Raw genomic sequence first — 23681 nt, forward strand, 5'->3', positions numbered from 1 at the left:
GCTCCCACTTTCACCCCATAATCTCTATCATCTCCCTCTTATTGTTTATATAGACAATTGGCATTATCTCAAGCTCAGATTTTACGGCTGGCCATGAGTTTTTCCTGTATTCTAGTATTGCTAAGACATTTAGAGGCAATATCCTACCAAGGAAAATAGAAAAGTGCTCACAAATACCATTGTTTTAAAGTTCCAGATCCTATGGGGTGCCTGGGTGTCTCAGTTGGTTGAGCGTCCAACTTCAGCTCAGGTCATGATCTCATGCTCCGTGAGTTCAAGCCCCGTGTCAGGCTCTGTGCTGACAGCTCAGAGCCTGGAGCCCACTTCAGATTCTGTATCTCCCCCTCTCTCTGCCCCTCCCCTGCTCATGCTCTGTCTCTCTCTATCTCAAAAATTAAAAAAAATAAACAAAAATTTAAAGTTCCAGATGCTATTATACAAATCATGCTAAGTGCAAAGAGGTCTCATTTTTCCAAAAATATTTTAATTGAATTTGACCTTGATTTTGATGAGGCATATAAAAACTGAAATAATGCTAGATATTTGGTAATGAATTCTGCAAATGGTGTTTTATTAGGAGCTTTTCTATAGGTAAATGCATCCAATGATAGCAATCTCTTTTGAAGAAACAAGGTAAAAAGATCAGCCCCTAAGTGGCAAGTCTCATGGGCTCAGGATCTTCAAATCCCTCTCTTTCTATTATTGCTACAATTGGTCAAGAGGAACAATATGAGGTCCCTGTTAGGTTGAATAGCCAAGTAAACACAATGTGGATGGTGAGGGTTGGGGAAAGAAGATCAGGGGAAGAAGCAGTAAATACATGCATTACTACCTCATTCCAAAGATGATTCTGAAGAACTAGTATTTAGTGTGTTTTATAATTTGTATTTGAAGCCACTGGTTGTAGGAAGCAGATCAAAGATTGTATGATGAAGCGAAAAGGTAATGGAACCACGCAGGTCATTATTTCTCTCAACGTTGGTTTCTTTCTGTGAAGAATGAGGTTACAAATATGTACCTTGCCTATATTATAAGGATCACGTGAGGTAATGCATGTTAAAGCACTTTGAAAACTAGAAGACACTGTACAAAGATCAAGTGTCAATATTGTTACAGCTTCAGTGTCTCAGGGTCAAACAAGTGTCTGATCTTTGTACATTGTGTTAGAAAGTCTTCCTGAAGTCTCTTTTATTTTTTAGAATAGAGTGATGGGAAATCTCTGGACACTTGTATTTCTCTACTCCCCCCAAAGCACTTATCACTGCACCTGGAAGAATCTACTTATTAATTCGATCAATACTGAGCACCTTCTATTTGCCAGGTGTTGTGCTAGGTTCTGGAGTCCAAGGAAAATGGAAAATGTACACTTCAAATAATCACTTTAGTATTCTCATTGCCCACTAGATTCAAAAATGTATTAAGAACTGTAGTATAGTGGTGCCTTGGTAATTTTTCTTTTTTTTTTTTTTTCTGGTTATCTATTATCAGTTTACCCCCAAACCCAGGTCTTTGTAGTGGTTAAATGTCTCATAAGTGCTTGGCTGAGTGAATAGGTGAATGACTGTATGCTGAATAAACAATATTAGATTGAACACATGGGTGGATTTTTATGGGTTCAGGTACACACCACTCTTTTAAGTCATTCATAGACACTTGGAGATGAACTGAGATGAAAAACATGATTTGAATAAGAGAAGGTTTAGGCAGCTAAGCCCAGGACACTGCTCAATCTTCCAGCATGCCAAAAAAATCAGAAGACAAGAGGGAAGGAAAGGGATGGGTTTCTTCTGTTTCCCTGACTGCCTGTTCCCTTTCTAGTTGGTTACTGGTTCTCCACCTCCATGAGGTTGCAGCCAGGATTCAGGCACCCAGTAATCACAGAAACTACAGCTTTGATTTATTAGTGCTTTTACTCTTAAGGCTTTTTCAGAGCTTGCCTCATTTTTTTCATCAAAGCCAAGATATGAGGAGATAGGGAGGCATTATCTCCAACTTCAGTTGGGAATTCAACACAAATGGCTCAGTGAGTTGCTTAGACTTATGTAGCTGAGGGACCTCCTGTCTGGTCTTTTCACAGGACCACTGCCTAAAGTGGGGGTAGAGGGACTGCTGACAAGTATACAAACTAACAGTCTATTTTCATCTTTCCTTAAAACCTACCCATGGGGACTAATAGGGTCATATGAACAACATTAACCTGAATTTCATTGCCTACAATCCCTCTCAAATCTCTAGGTGGTTTCTCACATGTGTTTCACAGCTACCTGCTGTGGCTTCCTTGCCAATGTCTGCAAAGTTTTATCTTGAGAAAGTGATGTCTATACCAGGGTTGCTGTACTCTGATGTTCCCAAAGCTGCCAAGCCTTGGAGTGTATCTTACCCCCAATGGGGAGAGCTCCCTTCTTCCTTTCACAGGGTCCCCCTTCATTACTGGGCCCCACGGCTGTGCTACTTGTGCCTTCTCATATCAGAGCCCATGGTGCAAACAACTCCTTCGTGACTAGGTTCATACAGTACAACTCAGTTAAAATAATTTTCAAAGTATTTCATGTTTAATAAATTAGCAAGAACACAACAATAAAAACATCTTGTTTAAACTGATACTAGTTTTGTGTAGGGTGAAAGAGATGTCTGATAAGCATAGTACTCGTTAGAGATGAGGTTACTGGAGGAAATATGTGTGTGGGGGGGAATCTTAATCATTGTGCTTCTTCCGGTACTCTGGAATTGAAAATAGAGAGGTAAATCAAGGAGAGTAGGAAAAACCATGTTAGAGTGAAGGAAAGGAAAATTGGCCCATGGAAAGGCTTAGCAAACATGAGTTAGACACAAGAGAGATTCAGACTAAGACAGAAGCACATGGTCTTTACATGCTCTCAATAATCCAGTATAATATGACATAGTTATTTAGAAATGAGCAGTTCTGAAGAGTAATCAGGGCCTATCTATAATTTGGTTTATTACAGTTTCTATAATTACAGCTTCTATTGCATAAATCTTTCTGCAGCTCTATTCGAATGCCCAAGGACATTTCTTACTTTCGAAGAGAAAGGGAATTGGCTCTAAAGAAAACTTTACAGGTGAGTAGGAGAGTGTAATTGTAATACACAATTGTATTGTAATACAACAATACACTGGATTTTGCTAACTTTTTGAAACATTTAGCAAGAAAACTTTATTTTCAGCAAACACCAGCTGATGTTACTGACAGTGTTATGAGAGCAAAACAGCCCAATGCTCACTGCTAGATCAGAGTAGGCCACTACTTCTTTGGAGATACCTATTTTTTGTGATGTTTTGAAATTTTACAGTTTCTTGATTTGTGCTATTACAATTCATTATTTGGAAACAGAGGTATAACAGTATAACATGTTGTGTAAAAACTATCAGAAATTGAATATCATTTGCTGTCGTAAACAATGGTAATTTTTCTTCCTTATTTCTTTGTTTGCCTGTTCTGCTGCCTGGGGTTCAGGTGGCTGAGTCAAAGCCCCTTGTTGTTCAAGCAGATGTCATGCAGAGGGAGCTAGAGAGCTGCCTAAGAAGAGAGTACACTCCTGAAAATTTACCTTTGCTTCTGTTGCAGGTAAGTAAGAGTCATGCTGCAATTTGAAAAACAGATCTGGAAATTAATAGAAATTTAGTTATACTCACTAAACTATTGACTAAGTTGCTATCAATTACTCCCTGTGCTGGTATTATGAAGCAATACAATACTAAGAAAGTCTCAGCCCTCAAAAAGCTGTTGACTTAGCTAGGGAATATATTTCTGAAAATGTATTTTAAGAAAATAACTCAAAATATGGTAGAAAACATTTTCCATAAATATTATTATTGCAACATTACAATAAAAGTGAAAAAATCAGAATTGCCTAAATATCAAACAATAGGAGAGTTAAGAAAAATAGCATAATACTGGATAGAATATTGTTCTACCATTAAACATTTTTTAGCATAAGAAACTATTCTGTTATTATGTAATATTTGTTGACAAAAACTAAAGTGTGTGTGTGTCATAATAATGGTCATATAATATATAGAAAAAACACTTAAAGGACATAGACCAAAATGTTAGCAATCACTATCTTTGGAAGGCAGAACAATGAATCTCTTCTTTTTACTTTTATATATTTTCTAAATTTCTTATAATAAGCATGTATTGCTTTGGTTTTTAAAACTCTTTGTTCTTTACTCTTATGTTATGAGTTATATTCTCACTCTGCATGCAAATTAGTTCATTAGCAACTAGCAATTAAAGAATAAATTAATCACAAAGAAATAAAAGATGTTGAGATTCTATTTGCCACCTAAACTTTTGTCATTACCGTCATCTAAGATTCACTTTCCTATCATTCTGGCACTCTTCATTCTTTTGTGTATATCTGTGGTTGTCAGCGGAGAGAAGGGGAGACTGGAGATGGTGGACATGTGGCAGCGTCTAGAGACATTTTGTCATAATTTGGGAGAGGAATGGATTCCTACTGGCATCTAGTGGGTAGAGGCCAGGGATGCTGCTACATATTTTACTATGCACAGAATAGCCACACCACAAAGAATTATCCAGTCCCAAATGTCAATAGTGCTGGGTTTAAGAAACCTTGGTGTAGCCTAAGCTTCCATATGATATAATTTATCTTCTGCCTAGAGAACAGACTTTAGGGGCGCCTGGGTGGCTCAGTCAGTTAAGCTTCTGACTTCAGCTCAGGTCATGATCTCACAGTTTGTGGGTTCAAGCCCCATGTTGGGTTCTGTACTGACAGCTCAGAGTCTGGAGCCTGCTTTGGATTCTGTGTCTTTCTCTGTCCCTCCCCTGCTTGTGTTTGCTTTCTCTCAAAAATAAATAAATAAACTTAAAAAAAAAAAAAAAAGAACAGACTTTAACATGTCTTGTACTGCCGATCGGCCATGAGTAATGTCTTTGCTTTTTTTTTGCAAAAAGTCTTCATTTTGCCTTCATTTTAGAAAGGTATTTTTGTTGAATGTAAAATTCTAGGTTGATAGTTTTTCTCCTTTGTCACTTTAAAGATGTTGCTCCACTGTCTTCTGGCATAGATAGTTTTCATTTCCTAACACAATGTGTCCTTTTGTTCTATGGGTGCTTTTAAGATTTTCTCTTAGGGGTGTTTAGGTGGCACAGTACATTGGGCATCCAACTTCGGCTCAGGTCATGATCTTGCTGTTCTCAAGTTCAAACGCTTCATCGGGCTCTGTGCTGACAGCTCAGAGCCTGGAGCCTGTTTCAGATTCTGTGTCTCCCTCTCTCTCTCTGCCCCTTCCCTGCTTGTGCTTGCTCTCTCTCTCAAAAATAAACATTAAAAAAATTTTTAATTAAAAAAAAAAGATTTTCTCTAATGGTTTTAAGCTATTTGACTATGGTATTCCTTGATGAGTTTTTCCTTATGTTTCTCTTGCTAGGAGTCGGTTGACCTACTTGGATTGTGATTTTTATCATTTTCATCAGTTTTTGAAAGTTTTCAAATATTATTTCTTTAAATATATTTTCCATCTCCTTCCTTCCTTCTGGGACTCTGATTAGACATTTGTTCAATCACTTTGTATCATTCTGTAAGTCAGCGAAGCTCTGTTAATTTATCCTGTCTTTTTTTTTCCCTCAGTGCTTCATTTTGTATAGTTTCTATTGCTATATCTTCAAGTTCACTAATCTTTTCTTCTGCACTAAGCTGCTGTTAATCATATCCAATGAATTTTTCATTTCATATATTGTAGTTTTCTTTTGTACTTCTATTTGATTTTTTTGGTATTTTTCATTTCTCTCCTTATTATGTTCACATTTTCCTTTTAATCATTTTTATAAAAAAATGATTGTTTATATTTGAAAGAAAGAGATAGAATGTGAGCAGGGGAGGGGCAGAGAGAGAGGGAGACACAGAATCCAAAGCAGGCTCCAGGCTCTGAGCTGTCAGCCCAGAGCCCGACGTGGGGCTCGAACTCACGGACCACAAGATCGTGACCTGAGCCACAGTTGGATGCTTAACTGACTGAGCCACCCAGGTGCCCCTTCCTTTCAGTCCTTGAACATGCTGTGCATATTAGTATATTAGCTCTTTTAAAGTTCTTATTCGCTAATTTCATCACTGGTGCCATTTCTGGGTCTGATTCTCTTCATTAATTTTTCTCCTGCTTTTGGGTCACATTTTCCTGCTTCTTTGCATGTCTAGTAATTTTTTTTTGACACTGGACATTTCAATCTTATATTTTTGTATGCTGATTTTTTTAAATTTACATCCAAGTTAGTTAGCATATAGTGCAATAATGATTTCAGTAGATTCCAGAAATCCATTCCCTATGTATAACACCTAGTGCTCATCCCAACAAGTGTCTTTCTTAATGCCCCTTATGCTTTCAGCCCACCCCTCTCACCCACAACCCCTCCAGCAATGAATGCTGGTTTTTAAAATTCCTTTTAAAGAGTATTGGAGTTTATTCTGACAGGCATTTAAGTTGTAGATCAGCTTCATACTTTCAAGGCTTGGTATCAAGCTAGATCAAGTTTAGACTAACTTTCACTCAGGATCATTTATCCTTATTACTAAAGTGTGACTCCTCTGGTGTCTCCACTGAACGTGTCAGGTGGCAATGAGGACTCTTCCCTTTAACTGGAACTTGAACATTTCTTGTCCCCGTATGAACTGTGAGAACTATTCAGTTTATACTTCCCTAGTCAGTTATTCTTTGCATGGCCTCATGGAGTTTCACCCTCTGTAAAGCATAGTTTAATAGTCAGCAAAAAGCTCAAAGAGATCTCCATGCAGATTTCTGGAGCCCTTTCTCTGCACAACATCCCTCTCTCCAGTACTCTGCCCTGTAAATTCCAGCTGACTCAGCCTCTGAAGCTTCAATTTCTCTCTCCTTAACTCAGAGAGACTGCCGTGCTCTGTTTGGGATTTCCTCTCTTATTCTGTGGTTCAGAAACTGCCTTCTTCAGGCAGAAAACCAAGGTGATTGTAGGGCTCATAGCATTTGTGTCCTTCAAGGACCACAGTCCTGCATTGTGTGTTGTTTTATGTCAGAAAATAGTTGTCCTGTTTATTTTGTCCTATTTTCTAGTTATTTATGATGGAAGGATGAGTCTGTTCCTACCTGTTCCATCATGGCCAGTATTATATTTATTATCATAAATAAAACATTAAAAATGGTTGGTTTATTTGACTATTTTTAAGTATAAATAAAATTTCTGGTCTAAGATTAAAGGCTATAATCTTACCTATAATGTGCTTCGTATTTTTAGACTTATAACTTCAGTTTTTAAGAAATTTTCAGTGTAGCCTTAGACAATTGTACAGGCTTTTATGTCACTGCTAAAATTGTTGACTAAATGATAAAGTACCATCTATTAGATTGGCAACATATCATATAGATTTAGAAATAACTACTTGCCTCATTTAAAGTTTAATGGTGTCTTGAGCCAGGTTTCTTAATTTTATGATCTTCGTGTAGGAAAAATCCATCATTCTGAAGCAACCAGAGAGTGATTTTCCTATTGTTAGTGTTCTTAAGACTTCAGTCTTTCTACTATAATTGTATTCTAAGTGTTAATTTTTATCATTGTTTTTGTTAAAGTATTATACAGAGAGAATTACCCAGCTGGCCCAGAGTAAATATTTACACATGCTTAGATGGAAGAGGTTTTGCCAGCACAGTAAGATTATGGAGCAACTTTATCCTCTTTACAAGGTAGGAATCTCAAGAACAGAACCTATGGGCTCTTTTTTTTTTTTTTTTTTTTTTTTCAGAGAAAGAGTGGTGTGGGGGACACACACACACACACAGAGAGAGAGAGAGAGAGAGAGAGAGAGAGAGAGAGAGAGAGAATTTTTTAAGCAGGCTCCACACTCAGCACAGAGCTTGACACAGGGCTTTATCTCACAACTGTAAGATCATGACTCGAGCCAAAATCAAGGGACAGATGCTTAACCATCTGAGCCACCCAGGTACCCCTCTTTTTTATAATGAAACAAAATGATCAATAAGCTTGTCAATACACATTATTAAGTATGGTCATCATACCTGTACATTAGATCTCTAGACTCATTCATCTTGCACAACTACAAATCTGTACCCTTTGACCAATATTTCTCCACTCTGTAGTCCCTGGTAACCACTGTTCTACTCTCTGCTTCTATGAGTTCAACTTTTTAAAAAAAAATCATCATGTAATCATACAGTATTTGTCTTTCTCTGTCTCAGTTATTTCACTTAGCATAACATCCTCCAAGTCCATTCCTAATGTCAGTCACAGGTGTTAGGATTTCCTTCTTTCTCATTACTGAATAATATTCCATTGTGTGTAATATACCACATCTTCTTTATTCATTCATCCATAAGCAGACTCTTAGACTGTTTCCGTATCTTGGCTATTGAGAATAATGTTTCAGTGGCCATGGGAATACAGATATCTCTTTGAGATACTGATTTTGTCTTATTTAGCTATGTCCCCAGAAGTGGGATTGTTAGATTATATGGTATTTCTATTTTTAATTTTTTGAGGAATCTCCATACTGTTTTTCAACAGTGTAGCTTTTCAGTTTTTTTAAGTCATGGCTAAAGATGGTAAAGGAACTAATGGATGTACCTATTTACCTGTTCTGCCTGTGGCAGAAGATAATGGCACCTATTTTTAAGGATGAGATTTAAAGGAACTTTTGTATGATAGAAAATGCATTTTTCTTCATGGATTTGGCCTCCTGTGCTATAGATAAAAAGCTAAGAAGCCCCCTATAGTTACCAAACATCCATATGCACTGACTCTTTGCTTCTCTCTCCTAAGAATATGACTGCTGCCCTTGTCAGTCAAATTCAGAATGTGAAAGAATTTTGATATTCTAGGAGCCTCTTATTTGGCCCCCAAACAGCATTAGCCTATGCTTGGAAGCAAATGACACAAGAGAACAGCTTGCAAATAATCGTGTTCTGACTCTGCCTTCCTCTTAAAAAGAAACAAGTTGCCTACATTATGCAGGAATACAATGATGCCCTTCAGAGAGCTGAAAGATTGTCTGTTGCACGAGAAAACTTCCTTCTGGGAAAAAACAATCCTTCTAACTTAGTGACACAAGAAGACCTGACTGTTTACACAAAGTGGCTTGTGTGTCACCTACACTCGCTCAGGACTGTTCACCACTACCTACGGGTATGTGAAACATAGTTATATGATAATATAGTGCCCTCCCATGATGGTCAGCATTGTTTTTTCACACCTGTCACCTACTTTTGGATTGTCACTGCTTCTGTGTTCTACTTGCCCTACGAATGACAGGAAAATAATTAGTCATTAGCTTTTTTTCTTTGAAACCTTTGAAAATGTTTTTTTTGAAAACTCGCTCTAATGAAACCACTCCATTAATTTAGTTTTTTCAAACATGTGTCTGCTGTATTATTTCATATTCACTCTGCAAGTTCTTGTTCTCATCATCTTGTTCAGAATTTATGATGTCCCCTTTAGATCTGCTTTTTTATTCAGCAGTATCTAATAAGGGTCTAATACATGCCAGGTACATGTCCAGGGCCATGAAACAACAATATGGGCTTTGCTGAAAAAAGTAACTGGGTCCCAGGCTGGAAGGGAAATGAGCAAGTAAATATTCAACTGAAATACCATGTGGTAAGAAAGAATAGGATGGAATAGAAAAGAACAGAATAAGTATAATCACAGAGTAAATAGAGTCACCAATGAGAGGCTGTAACCCAGGCTAGAGGCATCAGAAAGGAGTGATGTGATCATATGTCTATTTTAGGAAGATTATTATTTTGCTACCTAAATCTTTTCCTACTCGTCTATGGCTCATCTCAGTGATACTACCATCCACTGAATTACCCAAACCAGAAAACTGGCCATCATCCTAACTTCAGTCCTTCCCTAGTTGGTCACTATGGTGTCTACCTGTGAGTCCTCTCTCCCCAGTCACATGACATAATAACACTGTGCTCATAAGTCTATGTCCCCCCATTAAACTGTGAACTCTTTGAGGTTGGTCTATGTCTTATTCTTTTTTTTTTTAATAATTTTTTTAACGTTTATTTATTTTTGAGACAGAGAGAGACAGAGCATGAATGGGGGAGGGTCAGAGAGAGAGGGAGACACAGAATCTGAAACAGGCTCCAGGCTCTGAGCTGTCAGCACAGAGCCCGATGCGGGGCTCAAACTCATTGACCACGAGATCATGACCTGAGCCGAAGTCAAGATGCTTAACCAACTGAGCCACCCAGGTGCCCCAAGTCCATGTCTTATTCTTGTTGGTATCCCTAATACCTCACACAGTGTCTTGTCCATAATGGATGCTTGATCAATGTAGACCCACTTAGAGGTTCAGGTTGCTTAGTGTTGGTGACCACAACAAGTCTCCCAGATCCAGATTTAGCACCCCATGTTTGAGCAGGTTACTAAGACCCGCCTCTATCTCCTCCTCCTCTATCAAAGCAAAGGGCTGCTTCTGAACCTAAGTCTGGAAGCTTCTGTGAGAATTGAGTTGACATGTGGCCTCTTGGTTGTGCTCTTCTATAGTCCCTCCAGTATTTGCCCATCTCCAAAGTGCTGAGTGTAGCTATTGATGAATTTCCTGAGGCTTGTCAGGAGAATGAAAATGTATATGTTGATGACATCGACCCTAATATCCAGAGTTCTGGATCTCTAGACCCTGTGGATACCAGCATTTCAGGTAAGATATCAGTCTTCTGTCTCCTTGGGTAATGTGGAGAAAGAAGATTGTGGTTTTGCACATGTGTTGTTTTATGGCATTGATCTTGCTTGACATTTTTCTATATGCCAAGAAGTTATATCTTCTTAATAAACAAGTATTAATTTAATATTTTATGATGGAAAAAAAAAGAAAAATACTTTTCTTAGACATTATTATCTCCCTCTTTATAACTGACAAATAAAGAGAGAGGGAGAAAAGCAATGAACTTGAAGTTGAGAGTACTAGGTTCCAGATATATTTCTGTAGTGGCCTCACTGTGGGCCTGTTCAGGTCATTTCATCTCTTTGGGCTTCAATTTATTCATCTCCAAAATACACCTTTCAGATTAAGTGATACCTAAGGTCTCTTTCAGTTTTAATATTACATGCTTAAAAAATAATTTCCTTATCTGAATCAATTTAATGGTCCTCCTGCCCTTACCTTGTGTTATAGATAACTAAGAAACCTAATCAGGTTTCTACTCTGAGTGGCATATTTGCTTGGGATATGTACAGGGTGACACAGGAGCACCTGAAGTGGCAGCCATCTTAGTTGTAGGGAATCAGAGAAGGCGTCTCAGAGGAAGGCCGTCTGAACTGGGTCCTTAAAAATGAGCAGGAGTGAGCCAGGCAAAAGGAGATAAAAGCTCTCACTTTCTTCTAATTTGCTGGTTAATTTATAAATCATAATCTTTGTTTACCACAAAGGACTATAGGTAGTTCTCCCACTAAGTCATTCTTCAAAGGGTCTGTTGGGTTTCTCCTACAGGCTGTGTGAAGGTGAGTGGTCCTTGCTACCTCCCCCAGAAAGCCAGCATCAAGGGTTTGTCAGATAGGCATGGCCCAGGATGGCCTGGCCTGTAAATTGTGCCAGAGAAGCTTGGGCAAAGAGCAGAATGGGCCTCCCTGTGAACAGAGAAGCTCCTGCCTTCAGTTATCTCACAGAACACTCCATTTTCCCTCCCTGATTAGTGTTTATTGGTCTTAGTGTTCTTGGTTTTGTGTTTTTTTGTGGTTTTTTGTTTTTTTGTTTTTTTTTTTAGGGCTGACAAGAACAGAAGCTGCTTTCTCCCTGCCCCAACACATGACTGAAAGAGAAGGACTGAAACCCCAGCTGAGGCTCCTGCTCTCCCATTTTAATATCCCATATGACGTGGAAGAGCTAAGGGATGCTACTAAGGAAATGGAACTCTTTAACCTGGTACTTGATGGACTCTTTCTTAATACAAAGATAGGTGTTCGTGAAAGAAAACACTACTGTTTGCCACAAAGTTGGATATTTATGCTGCCTCAATTGTTTCTAGAGTGATAAAATTTAATTGTAATAGGTGAGATTTAGATTAGCACTTGAACTTCCCCTCTGTAAGAGTACTGGGTCTCTTGAATATACAACACAGAGGGATCACAGGATTTATTTTTCTGTAGAATTTAAAGAAAGAGTAGTTTATAGTCCATAGTAGATGGTATAAAAGTAGCCAAGACTTGGAAGATAATGGAGAAGACAACTAGATAATGGAGTTGTCTAGTGTCTTGAGCCCTTCGATTCTCGGAATGTGTTGTAGTAGCTCTCCTATTGGCAAAAATTCTTTAAATTCAATAGAGTTTTATATTATGTAGTGATTTTTTAAAGTCATGCAGTCTGCTGAACTATAACACAGTGTTGCACTTCCTTTAAAAAAAAACTCGTATTAATAGAAACCATGTTAAAACTCATTTCAAAGGGAAAAATAAAATTATGTATGGATGGCTTTAAATTTAGAATATAAAGTTTTCAGCCAAAGCATCAACAATAAAGATACTACTTTAGGTCTGGGTGTGGGATTTTGCAAGCATATGTATTCGCTAGGGAAAAATAGTAACTTGATTGATCCAAACAGGCAAAACTAAAATCTGAATGTGTTTGAATGCTCTTTGTGTAAGAAGGAGCCACTGTCCTCCCTGTCACCATTTGCCATGACATTCAACTTTCACTTCCATGTGTGCTTGTTCCAGCATGATTTTACTAGGATTATTTCTACTAATATGTAACATGGTCTCTTTATGCTCCCTGAAACCGGTGTTATCACATGTGCTCTGGTTTCTTTGAAGGTGATGTTTCAGCTCTTGCCTTTCTTTGCAGCAGAGCGCTTCTAGGGAGTACCTTACCCTCATTGTCAGCAAGCATTGTGATAAACAAAAACTGGAATTGGAATAAGACGGTGTTTTTAAAAGAGTCAAAATAAACAAAAATAAATGATAACACAGTAGCTATCATCAATGATAACAAACCAACCAACCAACCAACCCATGAAGCTGCTGAGCAAACTTGTTCCAAAAGAACAGCTTGTTTCCTTTACATAGCAATAGTTTCCACTTCTGATTATTTTGAACGTTTTTTTAAATTTATTTTTGAGAGAGACCAAGTGTGAGCAGGGGAGGGGCAGAGAAAGAGAGAGACAGAATCTGAAGTAGGTTCCAGGCTCTGAGCTGTCAGCACAGAGCCAGATGCGGGGCCTTAAACTCGTGAACCACAAGATGATGACCTGAGCTGAAGTCAGATGCTTAACCGACTGAGCCACCCAGGCTCCCCCTCCACTTCTGATTTTCTTGTAACAGTGTTATGTGCAGTGCTTGTGCTCACAAGATAATCAATCACATTACAACAATTTTTTGTGTGTGTAGGAAGAGTTCTTATATTTGGGTACTGTTTATTCTGGTTCTCTAATTCCTTAGAGCAGAGTCAGCAAATGACAGCTGCAGGCCACCACCTGTTTTGTTTTCTTTTTTAATAAAGTTTTATTGGAATTCATCCATGCCCATTAGTTTACATATTACTATGACTGCTTTTATACCACAAATGCAGACTTGAGTATTTGCAACAGAGACCATATATATGGTCTGCAAAGACTAAAATATTTACTATCTGACCCTTTAAGAGAAACTTTGCCTTAATCCTGTTTAGGTTTCCCAAAAATTTCAAAGCATCTTTATGGAGCAACAGAGAATGCAAACATTTCCAGACTATGATGCGAAGATAGCTACTATGGAGAATTTGGGTTTGGCAGGACCTGGTATGGCCTTGAAAAAGAAAGCTAACTGGATTTCCTTTATAAAGGTAAGGAGACCTGTAGTGATAGTCACCTGTCAGTGATGTCAGCATGGTCATAAAGTATCCTACAAGCAGGCCAAGCAACCTGGTAGCACCAGGTCTGTCGGGTCCCTATTTTCCCCTCGCCTCAGTGCCCTAAGCAAACTGTCCCGTAGGACCAACGGTAGGTACACCAATCTCCCCCAGCTCCTTCCTGCCTTGGGTCCATGTTGAAGTTAGCCATGTTGACCTGCCTTCTCTGAAAAGCCCCCATGATCCTGTACTCTGTATTGAGTCAGAACTCTCTTGTTGTTAGTGGTCTTGGCTACTTGGCTAGAACAAAGAATAACGTTCAAAGGTATAAGTGAGCTGTGTAAATCCAGCTTTTTAGTCAAAAACTATTCATTGAGTATATACTATGTTTGAGGCATGACCCTTGGTGCTGGAGATACACAATTTACAAACAATACAGAAGCAGATTAAACAAGATGATTTTGGGTAGTGGTAAGTATAGTGGATTCTCATTGTTTGGGGTTACTATGTTCTATAAAGTTGCCACAAACACTGAATTAACAAATACAGAACCATTGTTCATAGGGAAAATACAAAGTTTATTCATCAACTGATCAATACATAACCTTGATTTATGTGTGTTTCTGTTTAAAGACTAATATACGTTTTTGATTCATTAACATTGAATTCGTGGCCAATAGCACTATAACTCATGCCTGAAAAAAACTTATCAAACATATGTATATCTTCTATAACATATATCACAGCCTTCCTGTACTTAGGAACACTAGGAATACTTCAGCACTATACCTAGGGGCCATTTTAAGCAGTGACATCATCAGTAAAAAACATGAAAATGTAGAAACAAAAAGAACTTGTTTACAGTATGAGAACTGAAACAAGAAGGCAGAATGTCACCTTGTTTGACCTCATCTGGGAATGTGGGGTTGGATGACTCAAATTTTTCACCATCCTTTGCATGTCCATGAATGACCTGGATAGATCTACTACTATTTGTTTGGGTTTTAAAAATAAATTTTAGTGAGTAGAAAATTTTCAAATACAAAATCCTTGAATAATGAGGATCAACTAATTGTGAAAGAAAGAAAAGTCTTGTATCGTAAGATGGAAGGTGGGAAAGGAGAGAAATCTCCTGGGGCTTGAGCAAATAGGTGGTTAGTGTGGGAAAAGCCAGACTTTCTGTTTTAGATTGTTACATTTGCCTTCCAACTATAGATATCAAGGAGATAGTTGGATATAATAGACTGGAGCTTAGAGCTAGATATAAATTTGAGAGTTATGAGTATGTTGATGTATTTACAGCTATGGGTCTAGTTTTTGAAATATACCCTATTAATGCAGAAGGTAAATTTTTACTTGTGGAGTATTTGTGGGCACACTTTTCTTGCCCCATAAATCAAGTGTGGTGCCCAACACTGATGGATTTAGGGTCCCTCCTGCTCATGGATGGTCCTGTGTCGTCCCAGTTGAAGCTAGTAATGTATCTCATAGGCCAGGCACCAACAGGAATTGCTGCTGCCATCTCCCTCCATGGATCTGTGAACCCATGCAGACCCTTTCCAAGATGTCCCATGATCTTGGCAAACTTTCTAGCACCAAGATTAGATCCCATTTCAGAAGGCCCTTGAATCTCTTTGCTTGCAACTTTTTTTTAGAACCATTCTGTTATGTTGTAACTTTGTATGAACATGTTTGTCCCTTAGATTAAGCCAAAATGTGATCCTTGGCAAAAGAAGATGTTGACCAAACTAAAAGAACGGAAAAGAATTGATGCATTAATGCAACTCCAAGCAAAGTTTTTGAAGGTAAGAAAATAACCATGTTCCCTTGTAGATAAAATTCTTGCTAAAATCATTCTCAGAAAATTAAATTTTCTTTCCCTTTTAAAGAAATATTAGCCATGGATTTTCTATGAAAGCTTTATTTGGAACGTTCTAATCTAATTGCAAAAGTTTTATAGCCCTGTTAGTTTTCAGTAGAAAGTAACAATTGTCAAAAGAGCTGCATTTCAGTCCAGCTTCAGCACTAATGCTCTGTGTGACATTGGTCTAATCACAAAACGTCCTTGAGTTTGTTTCCTCATCTGTGAAACAGAAATACTGGATGAAGTTATCTTATTTTTATTGTGGCAAAAATCACACAGCATAAAATTTGTCATAGTAATCATGTTACGTGCATGTAGTTGTGTTCAGTATATTCACATTATTGTGAAACAGATCTCCAGAACTTTTTCACCTGGCAAACAGAAACTCTGTACCTATTAAACAACAATTCCCTATTTCCTCCTCCCCACAACCCCTAGCAACCACCATTCTATTTTCTGTTTCTAAATTTGACTACCTTTAGATACCTCTTATAAGTGGGACTCATATAGTATTTGTCTTTTTTGTAACTGGCTTATTCCACTTAGGGTAATGTCCTCAAGATTCATCCATGTGGTAGCATGTGGCCAGATTTCCTCTCCCTTTTGTTTTTCACAAACATTTTATCAGCTTTATTCACAATAGCCAAAATCTAGAAACAACCCAGATGTCTTTCAGAGGGTAAATGAACTAGTTGTGGTACATCTGTACCATAGAATAGCAGTCAGCTGTAAAAAAGAACAAACTAATGATATACCCAAGAACCCGGATGAATCTCCAGAGAACTATGTGACTGAAAAAAAGTCAATCGCATAAAGATGGTATAAGTCCATTTCTACAATACTCTTGAAATGACAAAGTATAGAAATGGAGAATGGATTTGTGGATTGTAGGGGCTAAGGAGAGGCTGGTGAGGAAGGGAAAGAAGTGTGGTTATAAAAGAGCAACATAAGGGATCCTTGTGGTGATGCATTTGCTCTATAACTTGACTGTATCAAGGTCAATATCCAGGTTGTAATATACTGTACTATGGTTTTGCAAGATGTTAACATTGGCGGAAATGGAGTGAAGAGTACATGGGATCTCTTTATATTATTTCCCCCTCTTTTCTTTGATTGTAGTAAAATAGACATAAAATTTACTATTTTACCTAGTTTTGTTTGTCTCAAGTTTTTACTTAAATTCTAGTTAGTTAACATATAGTGTAATATTGGTTTCAGGAGTAGAATTTAGTGATTGATCATTTACATAGAATACCCAGTGCTCATCCCAACAAGCGCCCTCCTTAATGCCAAACACCCGTTTAGCCCATCCCCCCACCCAACACCCCTCCATCAACCCTAACCACCTCCCTTCCATCACCTTACATTTGTTCTCCACTGTTAAGAGTCTCTTATGGTTTGCCTCCCTCTCTTTCTTTTTCCCTTCCCCTATGTTCATCTGTTTTGTTTCTTAAATTTCACATAGGAGTGAAATCATATGGTATTTGTCTTTCTCTGACTGATTTATTTTCCTTAGCACAAGAAACTCTAGCTCCAGCCACATCATTGCAAATGGTAAGATTTCATTCTCTTTGATGGCTGGGTAATATTCCATTACACACACACACACACACACACACACATTTTATTCACACACACACACACACACACACACACACATATACATATATACATACTTTATTCATTTTGAGAGAGAGACTTCATGATGAGCAAGGAAGGGTCAGAGAGAGAGGGAGAGAGAGAATCCCAAGCAGGCCCTGCACTGTTAGCACAGAGCCTGATTTGGGGCTTGATCCCACGAACTGTGAGACCGTGACCTGAACTGAAACCAAGAGTGGGATACTTAGCCAGCTGAGCTACCCAGGTGCCCTGTTTTAACTATTTTTAAGTGTACAGTTTAGTGGTATTAAGTACATCCATAATGTTGGATAATCATCACCACCATCCACCTCCAGGACTTTTCATCTAGCAAACTGAAACTGTAGACCCATTAAACAATAACTCCTCATTCTTCCCTCTCCCTATTCCCTGGAAACTACCATTCTAATTTCTGTCTCTATGCGTTTGACCACTCTAGGTACCATGTATTAGTGAAATAATACAGTATTTGTCTTTTTATGACTGACTTATTTTACCCATCCACATTCATCCGTGTTGTAGGATACATTAGAATTTCCTTCCTTTTTAAGGCTGAATAATATTCTCTTGTGTGTATCTACCATGTTTTAAAAAATCTATTTGTTGATGGACATCTGGGTTGCTTCCACCTCATGGCTATTATGAATAATGCTGCTATGAACATGGATGTGTAAATATCTTTCTGAGATACTGCTTTCTATTCTTTTGGATATAAACCCAGTAGTGGAATCGATGGATCATAAGGTAATTCTGTTTTTAATTTTTATTTTCCATAGAAATAGCAGCATTTTACAATACTACCAACAGTGCACAAGAGTTCCGATTGCTCCACATCCACATCAGCACATGTTATTTTCTTCCTTCCTTCCTTCCTTCCTTCCTTCCTTCCTTCCTTGTTCTTTCTTCCTTCACCTCCTCCTCCCCTTCAATGCCCCATCTGTCTCCCCCTCCCCCTCCTTCTCCTCCTCCTCCTCCCTCTCCTCCCCAACTACCTTCTCTCCCCCTTCTTCTTCTCCTTCTTCCTGTCTTTCTTGATATTAGCCATCCTAATGGATGTGAGGTGATACCTCATTTTGGTTTTACTTCGTATTTCTCTGATGATTAGTGATTTTGAGAATCTTTTCATATGCTTATTGGCCATTTGTATATCATATTTGGGAAAATGTCTGTTGAAGTCCTTTGCCTATTTTTAAATTGGGTTATTCTATTTGTTGTTGTTGAGTTGTAGGAGTTCTTCATATAGTCTGGATATTAAACTCTTACCAGATATGTAATTTGGAAATACATTCCCTCATTCCCTAGGTGACTTTCACTCTGTTAATTGTATCCTTTGATGCACAAAAATTTAAAGTTTTATGTAGTCACATTTGTCTATGTTGCTTTTTTCTTGCCTGTGCTTTTGGTGTCATATCCAAGAAATCATTGCCAAATTCAATGTTATGAAGGTTTTTCCCTGTTTTTGTCTAAGAGTTTTATAGTTTTAGGTCTTATGTTTAGATTTTTAATCTATTTTGGGTTAATTTTTTTTGTGTCTGGTATAAGATAAAGGTTTAACTTCATTGCTTTGCATGTGGATATCCAGTCCTAAAACAATTTGTTGAAGAGACTGTCCCTTCTCTGTTGAATGACATTGACATCTTTTGATCATCTGACCACATACTCGAGGGTTTATTTCTAGATTTTCTATTCTATTCTGTTGGTCTATATGTCCAATTTATTCCCGTACCACACCATTTTGATTACTGTAGCTTTGTAATATGGTCTGAAATCAGAAAGTGTGAGTCCTCCAGTTTTGTTCTTCTTTTTCAAAATTATGTTGGCGATTTGGAGTCCCTTGAGATTTTGTATAAATTTTAAGATGAATTTTTCTACTTATGCAAAAAACGCCATTGGGATTTTGATTAGAGATTGGACTAAATGATATTTGAAGTTCCTTGTGATATTAAAATGATTGAAATTCCATAATACTTGTATCACTGCAGTAGGAGTTCAGCGTTGGGACTATTATTTGATTCTTTACTTCCGGAAAAGAAGGAACATTTATTCAGTACCTACTACATGCTAGGCGTTCTTGAAGCAATCTGGGGAGATACATCCTAGTGTTCTTGTTAGGACAGAACAAGAACAGGATTCCAGCAGAGATGCAAGCCCAAGTCTGCGTCCTTACAAAGCCTGTGCTTCCCTCACACTACCCAGCCTCCTCTTCCTCCATCTCCTGGCAGCTTCCTAATAGCAAACAGGGTTTGTACCCAAAATGATGGGTGTTCATCTTTTCACTGGTCCCACAACACCTCTAGGGGAGCAACCTGCTATTGTGTTTAGAGGGTTGTCACACAATTTTAAATGAGCTCCTATGTGTGTTTGAATACTTACAATGTTAAATGGATGGACATATGTAAGGGAATCGTGATGTTTGAGTATGATTTTATTTTTTAACTGAATAAAGCCCCACTTGGGACTGCTTTCCTATTCGTGTGTACATGACCACATTCTTGCTGAAAAGAAGGGAATAACGCTTTCCCAACCATTCATTTCCCCCTTGTACTCCTTGAGATTTCCAGCCCTGAGCGAGTTATGCAAGTGCTCGAAGACCACGCGGCGAAGACAGTCATGCTGGCTCCATCTCATCCAGCTTTCGTGGCTTCCCAGAGTTTGCATCAGTGCAACTATGACAGTATCTGGGAGGACATTTATAACAACATCAACCTGTACCAGGTACAACAGGAAGAAATAACCAATGTGCCTTTCTGTTCTACGTACCACCTGTGTGTACACCTTAGAAATTTACTTTGGTAGTTTTGCAGAGACCCTCCCCCTAAAAGCTTTACTACCCAGCCAGGCTTGTTTTTATTTTATATACATATATATATGTATATACATATATATACACATATATATATATACACACACACACACACACACACACACACATATATATGTATATACATATATATACACATTTATATATATACATACACACACACACACACATATATATATAATTAGCATTTAATGCACTTAAATGCTAATTAAAAATAGGCATATAAAGAAGTGTAATACAAGATGTTGCTGCCGGGACCTATACATACAAATGCAAAGCTTCACACTTCAGTGCTTAACGGACGAAGCCACCCAGGGGCCCCCACTCCTTAGTGCTAAACACCAAATGAGTTGGACAGTTGTTAAATATTGTGTGTGTTTTAGAGGCAAAGTGGTGCCCCCAGGGTTGGTTCTTTTGGGAAAAAGCCTCTGGAAAAAGGAGGAAATTGAGCCTGGACTTGACGGAATTGTGGGGCTCGGGGCAGTGGTGCTGGAGAGGGAAGCACATTCGGGAGGGAAGCATGAACAACAATGCAGAGTAGATACTGTGCGTGGAGTGTTCAAGTCCAGTTTGGCTGCATGAAAGATTCATGTGGAAATAAATATAGGGAAGAGAGGTGTTTTTAAGAGGAGGGGAGAGAGTAGGTTTTGAATGCCTCTAAATTTCCGACCAAGGAATTTGTACTTTTCCTGTAAGGGAAGTGATATATACATAGCTATATTTTGTAGGAAGGTTAATTTAGTAGCAGGTGTTAGTTGGATGGGAAGAGGGAGAGATTGGAGGCAGGGAAGCCAGCCAGATAGCTACTACATAAGATGGGCCTGGGGCTTGGCAATGAAAATCAGTTTCTACACAAAGCTATTGGATATTTGTCTTCACGGTGGTACTATATCACTTTTGAATAATCTGCTATTATTTCTCTGTTGCTCTGAGGGAAGAGTTTTGTTTCCTTTGCTTATTTAAGATGGGAAGACTCAATATGTTCATTGTCTGAGAGGAATGAGCAGTGGAGAGGAAGGGATGGAAGATATGAATGGTTAAATCTGAGAAAAGGACCCTGGGGAAAGAGGAGGGAATGGAATGAAGAAACCAGTCCAAGGAGTAATTTTGAGAAAGGGAGAATGGCATCACTTCCCTTGAGGTGAATGAGGTATATACAATTGTCACGTGCCAAAAGATAAGGTGTGGTAGCTTGTAAATGGCTCTGGCTGTCTCCAGGAGAGAGAGAAGAGGGAGAGGATGTCTGCATTAGTGAGGTGGGAGGTGAAAGTGACAGGTGAGGAGGTATATCACTGCTGGGAACACCACAGGGCCACCAGTGAGAAAAGAATATAAGGATGACCATGTAGCTAGTGGGTTCAGTTGAAGTAAGAGGGCCTGAATTTGTCTGGGGCCCAATCTGCATAATAATCCTATTATTTTCACCCCTAAAGATTAATTGTAGAGTGACTAAAAATTATACATAAAGTCGAAGGTATGGAGAAGTTTAGTAGAATGCTAGAGAGAGCACTGTCATGGTCCATCATCTCAGACTGGGTATGGGAGAAAGCGAAACTTGAAATGAGTTACAGATTAGCTGGAAGCAAACCTGTAAGTGCATGTATGTATACACACACACACACACACACACACACACACCACAACTTCTATGCACTTTTCAATCTGTTTAGGTAAGGATCTAGAGAACCTAATAAAAAATGATTTGGTCACACAGATCAGGAACAGATACAGCATATCATGGCATGGATCTCCCTGGCCTCTGAATTCTCTGATAGGGCATGACTACCAACGACACTCCTCAGCTAGCAACCTGCAAAAATTGAGAAAATAGCCACATTTTTCCTATTCCATTGCCATTTCATACTGAGGTATATGTCACCTTGCAGGAAGACCTTATACTAACAAGGGGACATTTAAAAACATCTGGCTCTTTTGTTTCTTGAACCAAGCTTGAAGGAAAGGAGGTAGGGAGTAGGAAAGAAGGGAGGGGGCGAAGGCAAAGTCAGCCCAGGTATCTCAGAATAAGACCCCTGCTCCTAGGATCCTGGACAGTCTACCTCTTGATGCTGATATAATCCTCCATTACCTGAAATTCTGGTATTAATATTTGAGGGCCATTAGCACTAATATGCTTTTCTCCTTGACTGAGAGAATAGGGGCAATTAAATTCCTGGGGGCCAGATGAGGGTGAAATATGAGTAAGGTGAATATGAGTAAGGAAGTGGTGAGAGGCAAAGGAAGAGGGAGTCGGAGGCAAAGAGCTTCATGTTTGAATTCATGGAGAATGGTCCAGGGTCTGGCTGGACCAGCAGGCCAGAGTTGTAGCAATGCCTATGGGTATTTAGGGGACAAAGGAACTTACCAGGGAAAAGCAGAAGGTGCATGGTGACAGCAGGAGATGCTGGCTCAAGTAAATGTTGAAAGGCAGAAAACACTAAGAGGTGCCCAGCCACCCAGTGGAGAGAACTAACACTTCTGCCATTCTCTGTTACTGCTTTCCTCCATTTGCAGATGAGGTAGAAAGTCAAGCAGGGTATGATGAAATGCAGTCTCTTTCACCAAAATCTGTTGTGAATGCAATTGCCTAGTGTTAAATAGGAGGGAAAAAAAAGAAAAGGAAGAAAACCACTTCCTCTGGCTATTGACTGACTTGTAAATGTTGTTCTTGGAATTAGCCAAAGGGAGAAAAATGTGAGCACCTCTTTTCAAGTTGATTTATGGTAAATAGACCCTAAAGAGACTTAGAATACCTATAGATTTTAGAGGTGGATCATGAGGGGAGCCATATAACACACATGGATTAACCTGCATGTTAGTGTCATGCAAGTTTCTCAGGCATTCATTCATTCATTCATTCATTCATTCAATGATTATTACATGGATGCTGCCTTTGTGCCAGGAATTGTGCTGCTCAGGGAATGAAACATGCAATAAACAAGTGAACGAAAAAGTAAATCTACGTCTCTAACTTGTGGGTTCCATGAAGAAAACCACAGGAAAAGGGGGCAGTAGGGTAGAAAGGAGCACTCTCGGAATGATCAGCTAAGCTCTTTCACAGTTGGGGACATCTGAGCTGAAATCTGATGAATGAGAAGGAGTCAGCCATACTGGAGAAGAGTTTTCCAAGTAGAGAATGGAAAATAGCACAGTGTCTGAGAAAGGAAATTCTGAGGCAACAATCAACAGTTTTCTACTTTTCCTTCACAGTTTCCTGTGGGTGTTATTTTGTGACTTCCTTGGGTATATCTGCTCTGGTCAAGAGTCACTTTATACAGTATCAGGGGACCAATAATAGTGTGATGCCATTCTGAATGTTGAATGCTAGTCGGATGAGATTAGGATTAAGTGGAAGGTGGCAGCTGGGAGGAGTCATAGGAATGTGGCTATGAATTTTAAAGCTCTGTTACTATTTTGCAAGCATGTAGCAGTCAAGTATGAATTTTAGCATCTATATGCTGGTCAGCATTCTGATTCTGAAGTTGGCAAGTGATAATAGCCCGTGAAAAATGACTTTCTTAAGCGCCTTCTGCATGAAGGAAAGCAAACCTGGTAGGACTGTCCA

The 23681-nt window shown here is 38.7% G+C and overlaps 1 protein-coding gene across 1 annotated transcript in view; it reads left to right on the forward strand.

Moving 5' to 3' along the window:
- Positions 1 to 23681, forward strand: part of LOC102962797 — a 178914-nt gene that overhangs the window by 22947 nt on the left and 132286 nt on the right. Inside the window, exons 4-12 of the mRNA XM_007078743.3 lie at positions 3008 to 3080; positions 3476 to 3586; positions 7582 to 7695; positions 8957 to 9151; positions 10523 to 10676; positions 11740 to 11897; positions 13638 to 13790; positions 15500 to 15601; positions 19852 to 20013. Coding sequence (XP_007078805.3) covers positions 3008 to 3080; positions 3476 to 3586; positions 7582 to 7695; positions 8957 to 9151; positions 10523 to 10676; positions 11740 to 11897; positions 13638 to 13790; positions 15500 to 15601; positions 19852 to 20013 — 1222 coding nt within the window. The remainder of the gene's footprint in view (positions 1 to 3007; positions 3081 to 3475; positions 3587 to 7581; positions 7696 to 8956; positions 9152 to 10522; positions 10677 to 11739; positions 11898 to 13637; positions 13791 to 15499; positions 15602 to 19851; positions 20014 to 23681) is intronic.

The sequence above is a fragment of the Panthera tigris genome, chromosome B2, assembly GCF_018350195.1.
Source record: "Panthera tigris isolate Pti1 chromosome B2, P.tigris_Pti1_mat1.1, whole genome shotgun sequence".
In the NCBI taxonomy this organism is placed as follows: domain Eukaryota; kingdom Metazoa; phylum Chordata; class Mammalia; order Carnivora; family Felidae; genus Panthera; species Panthera tigris.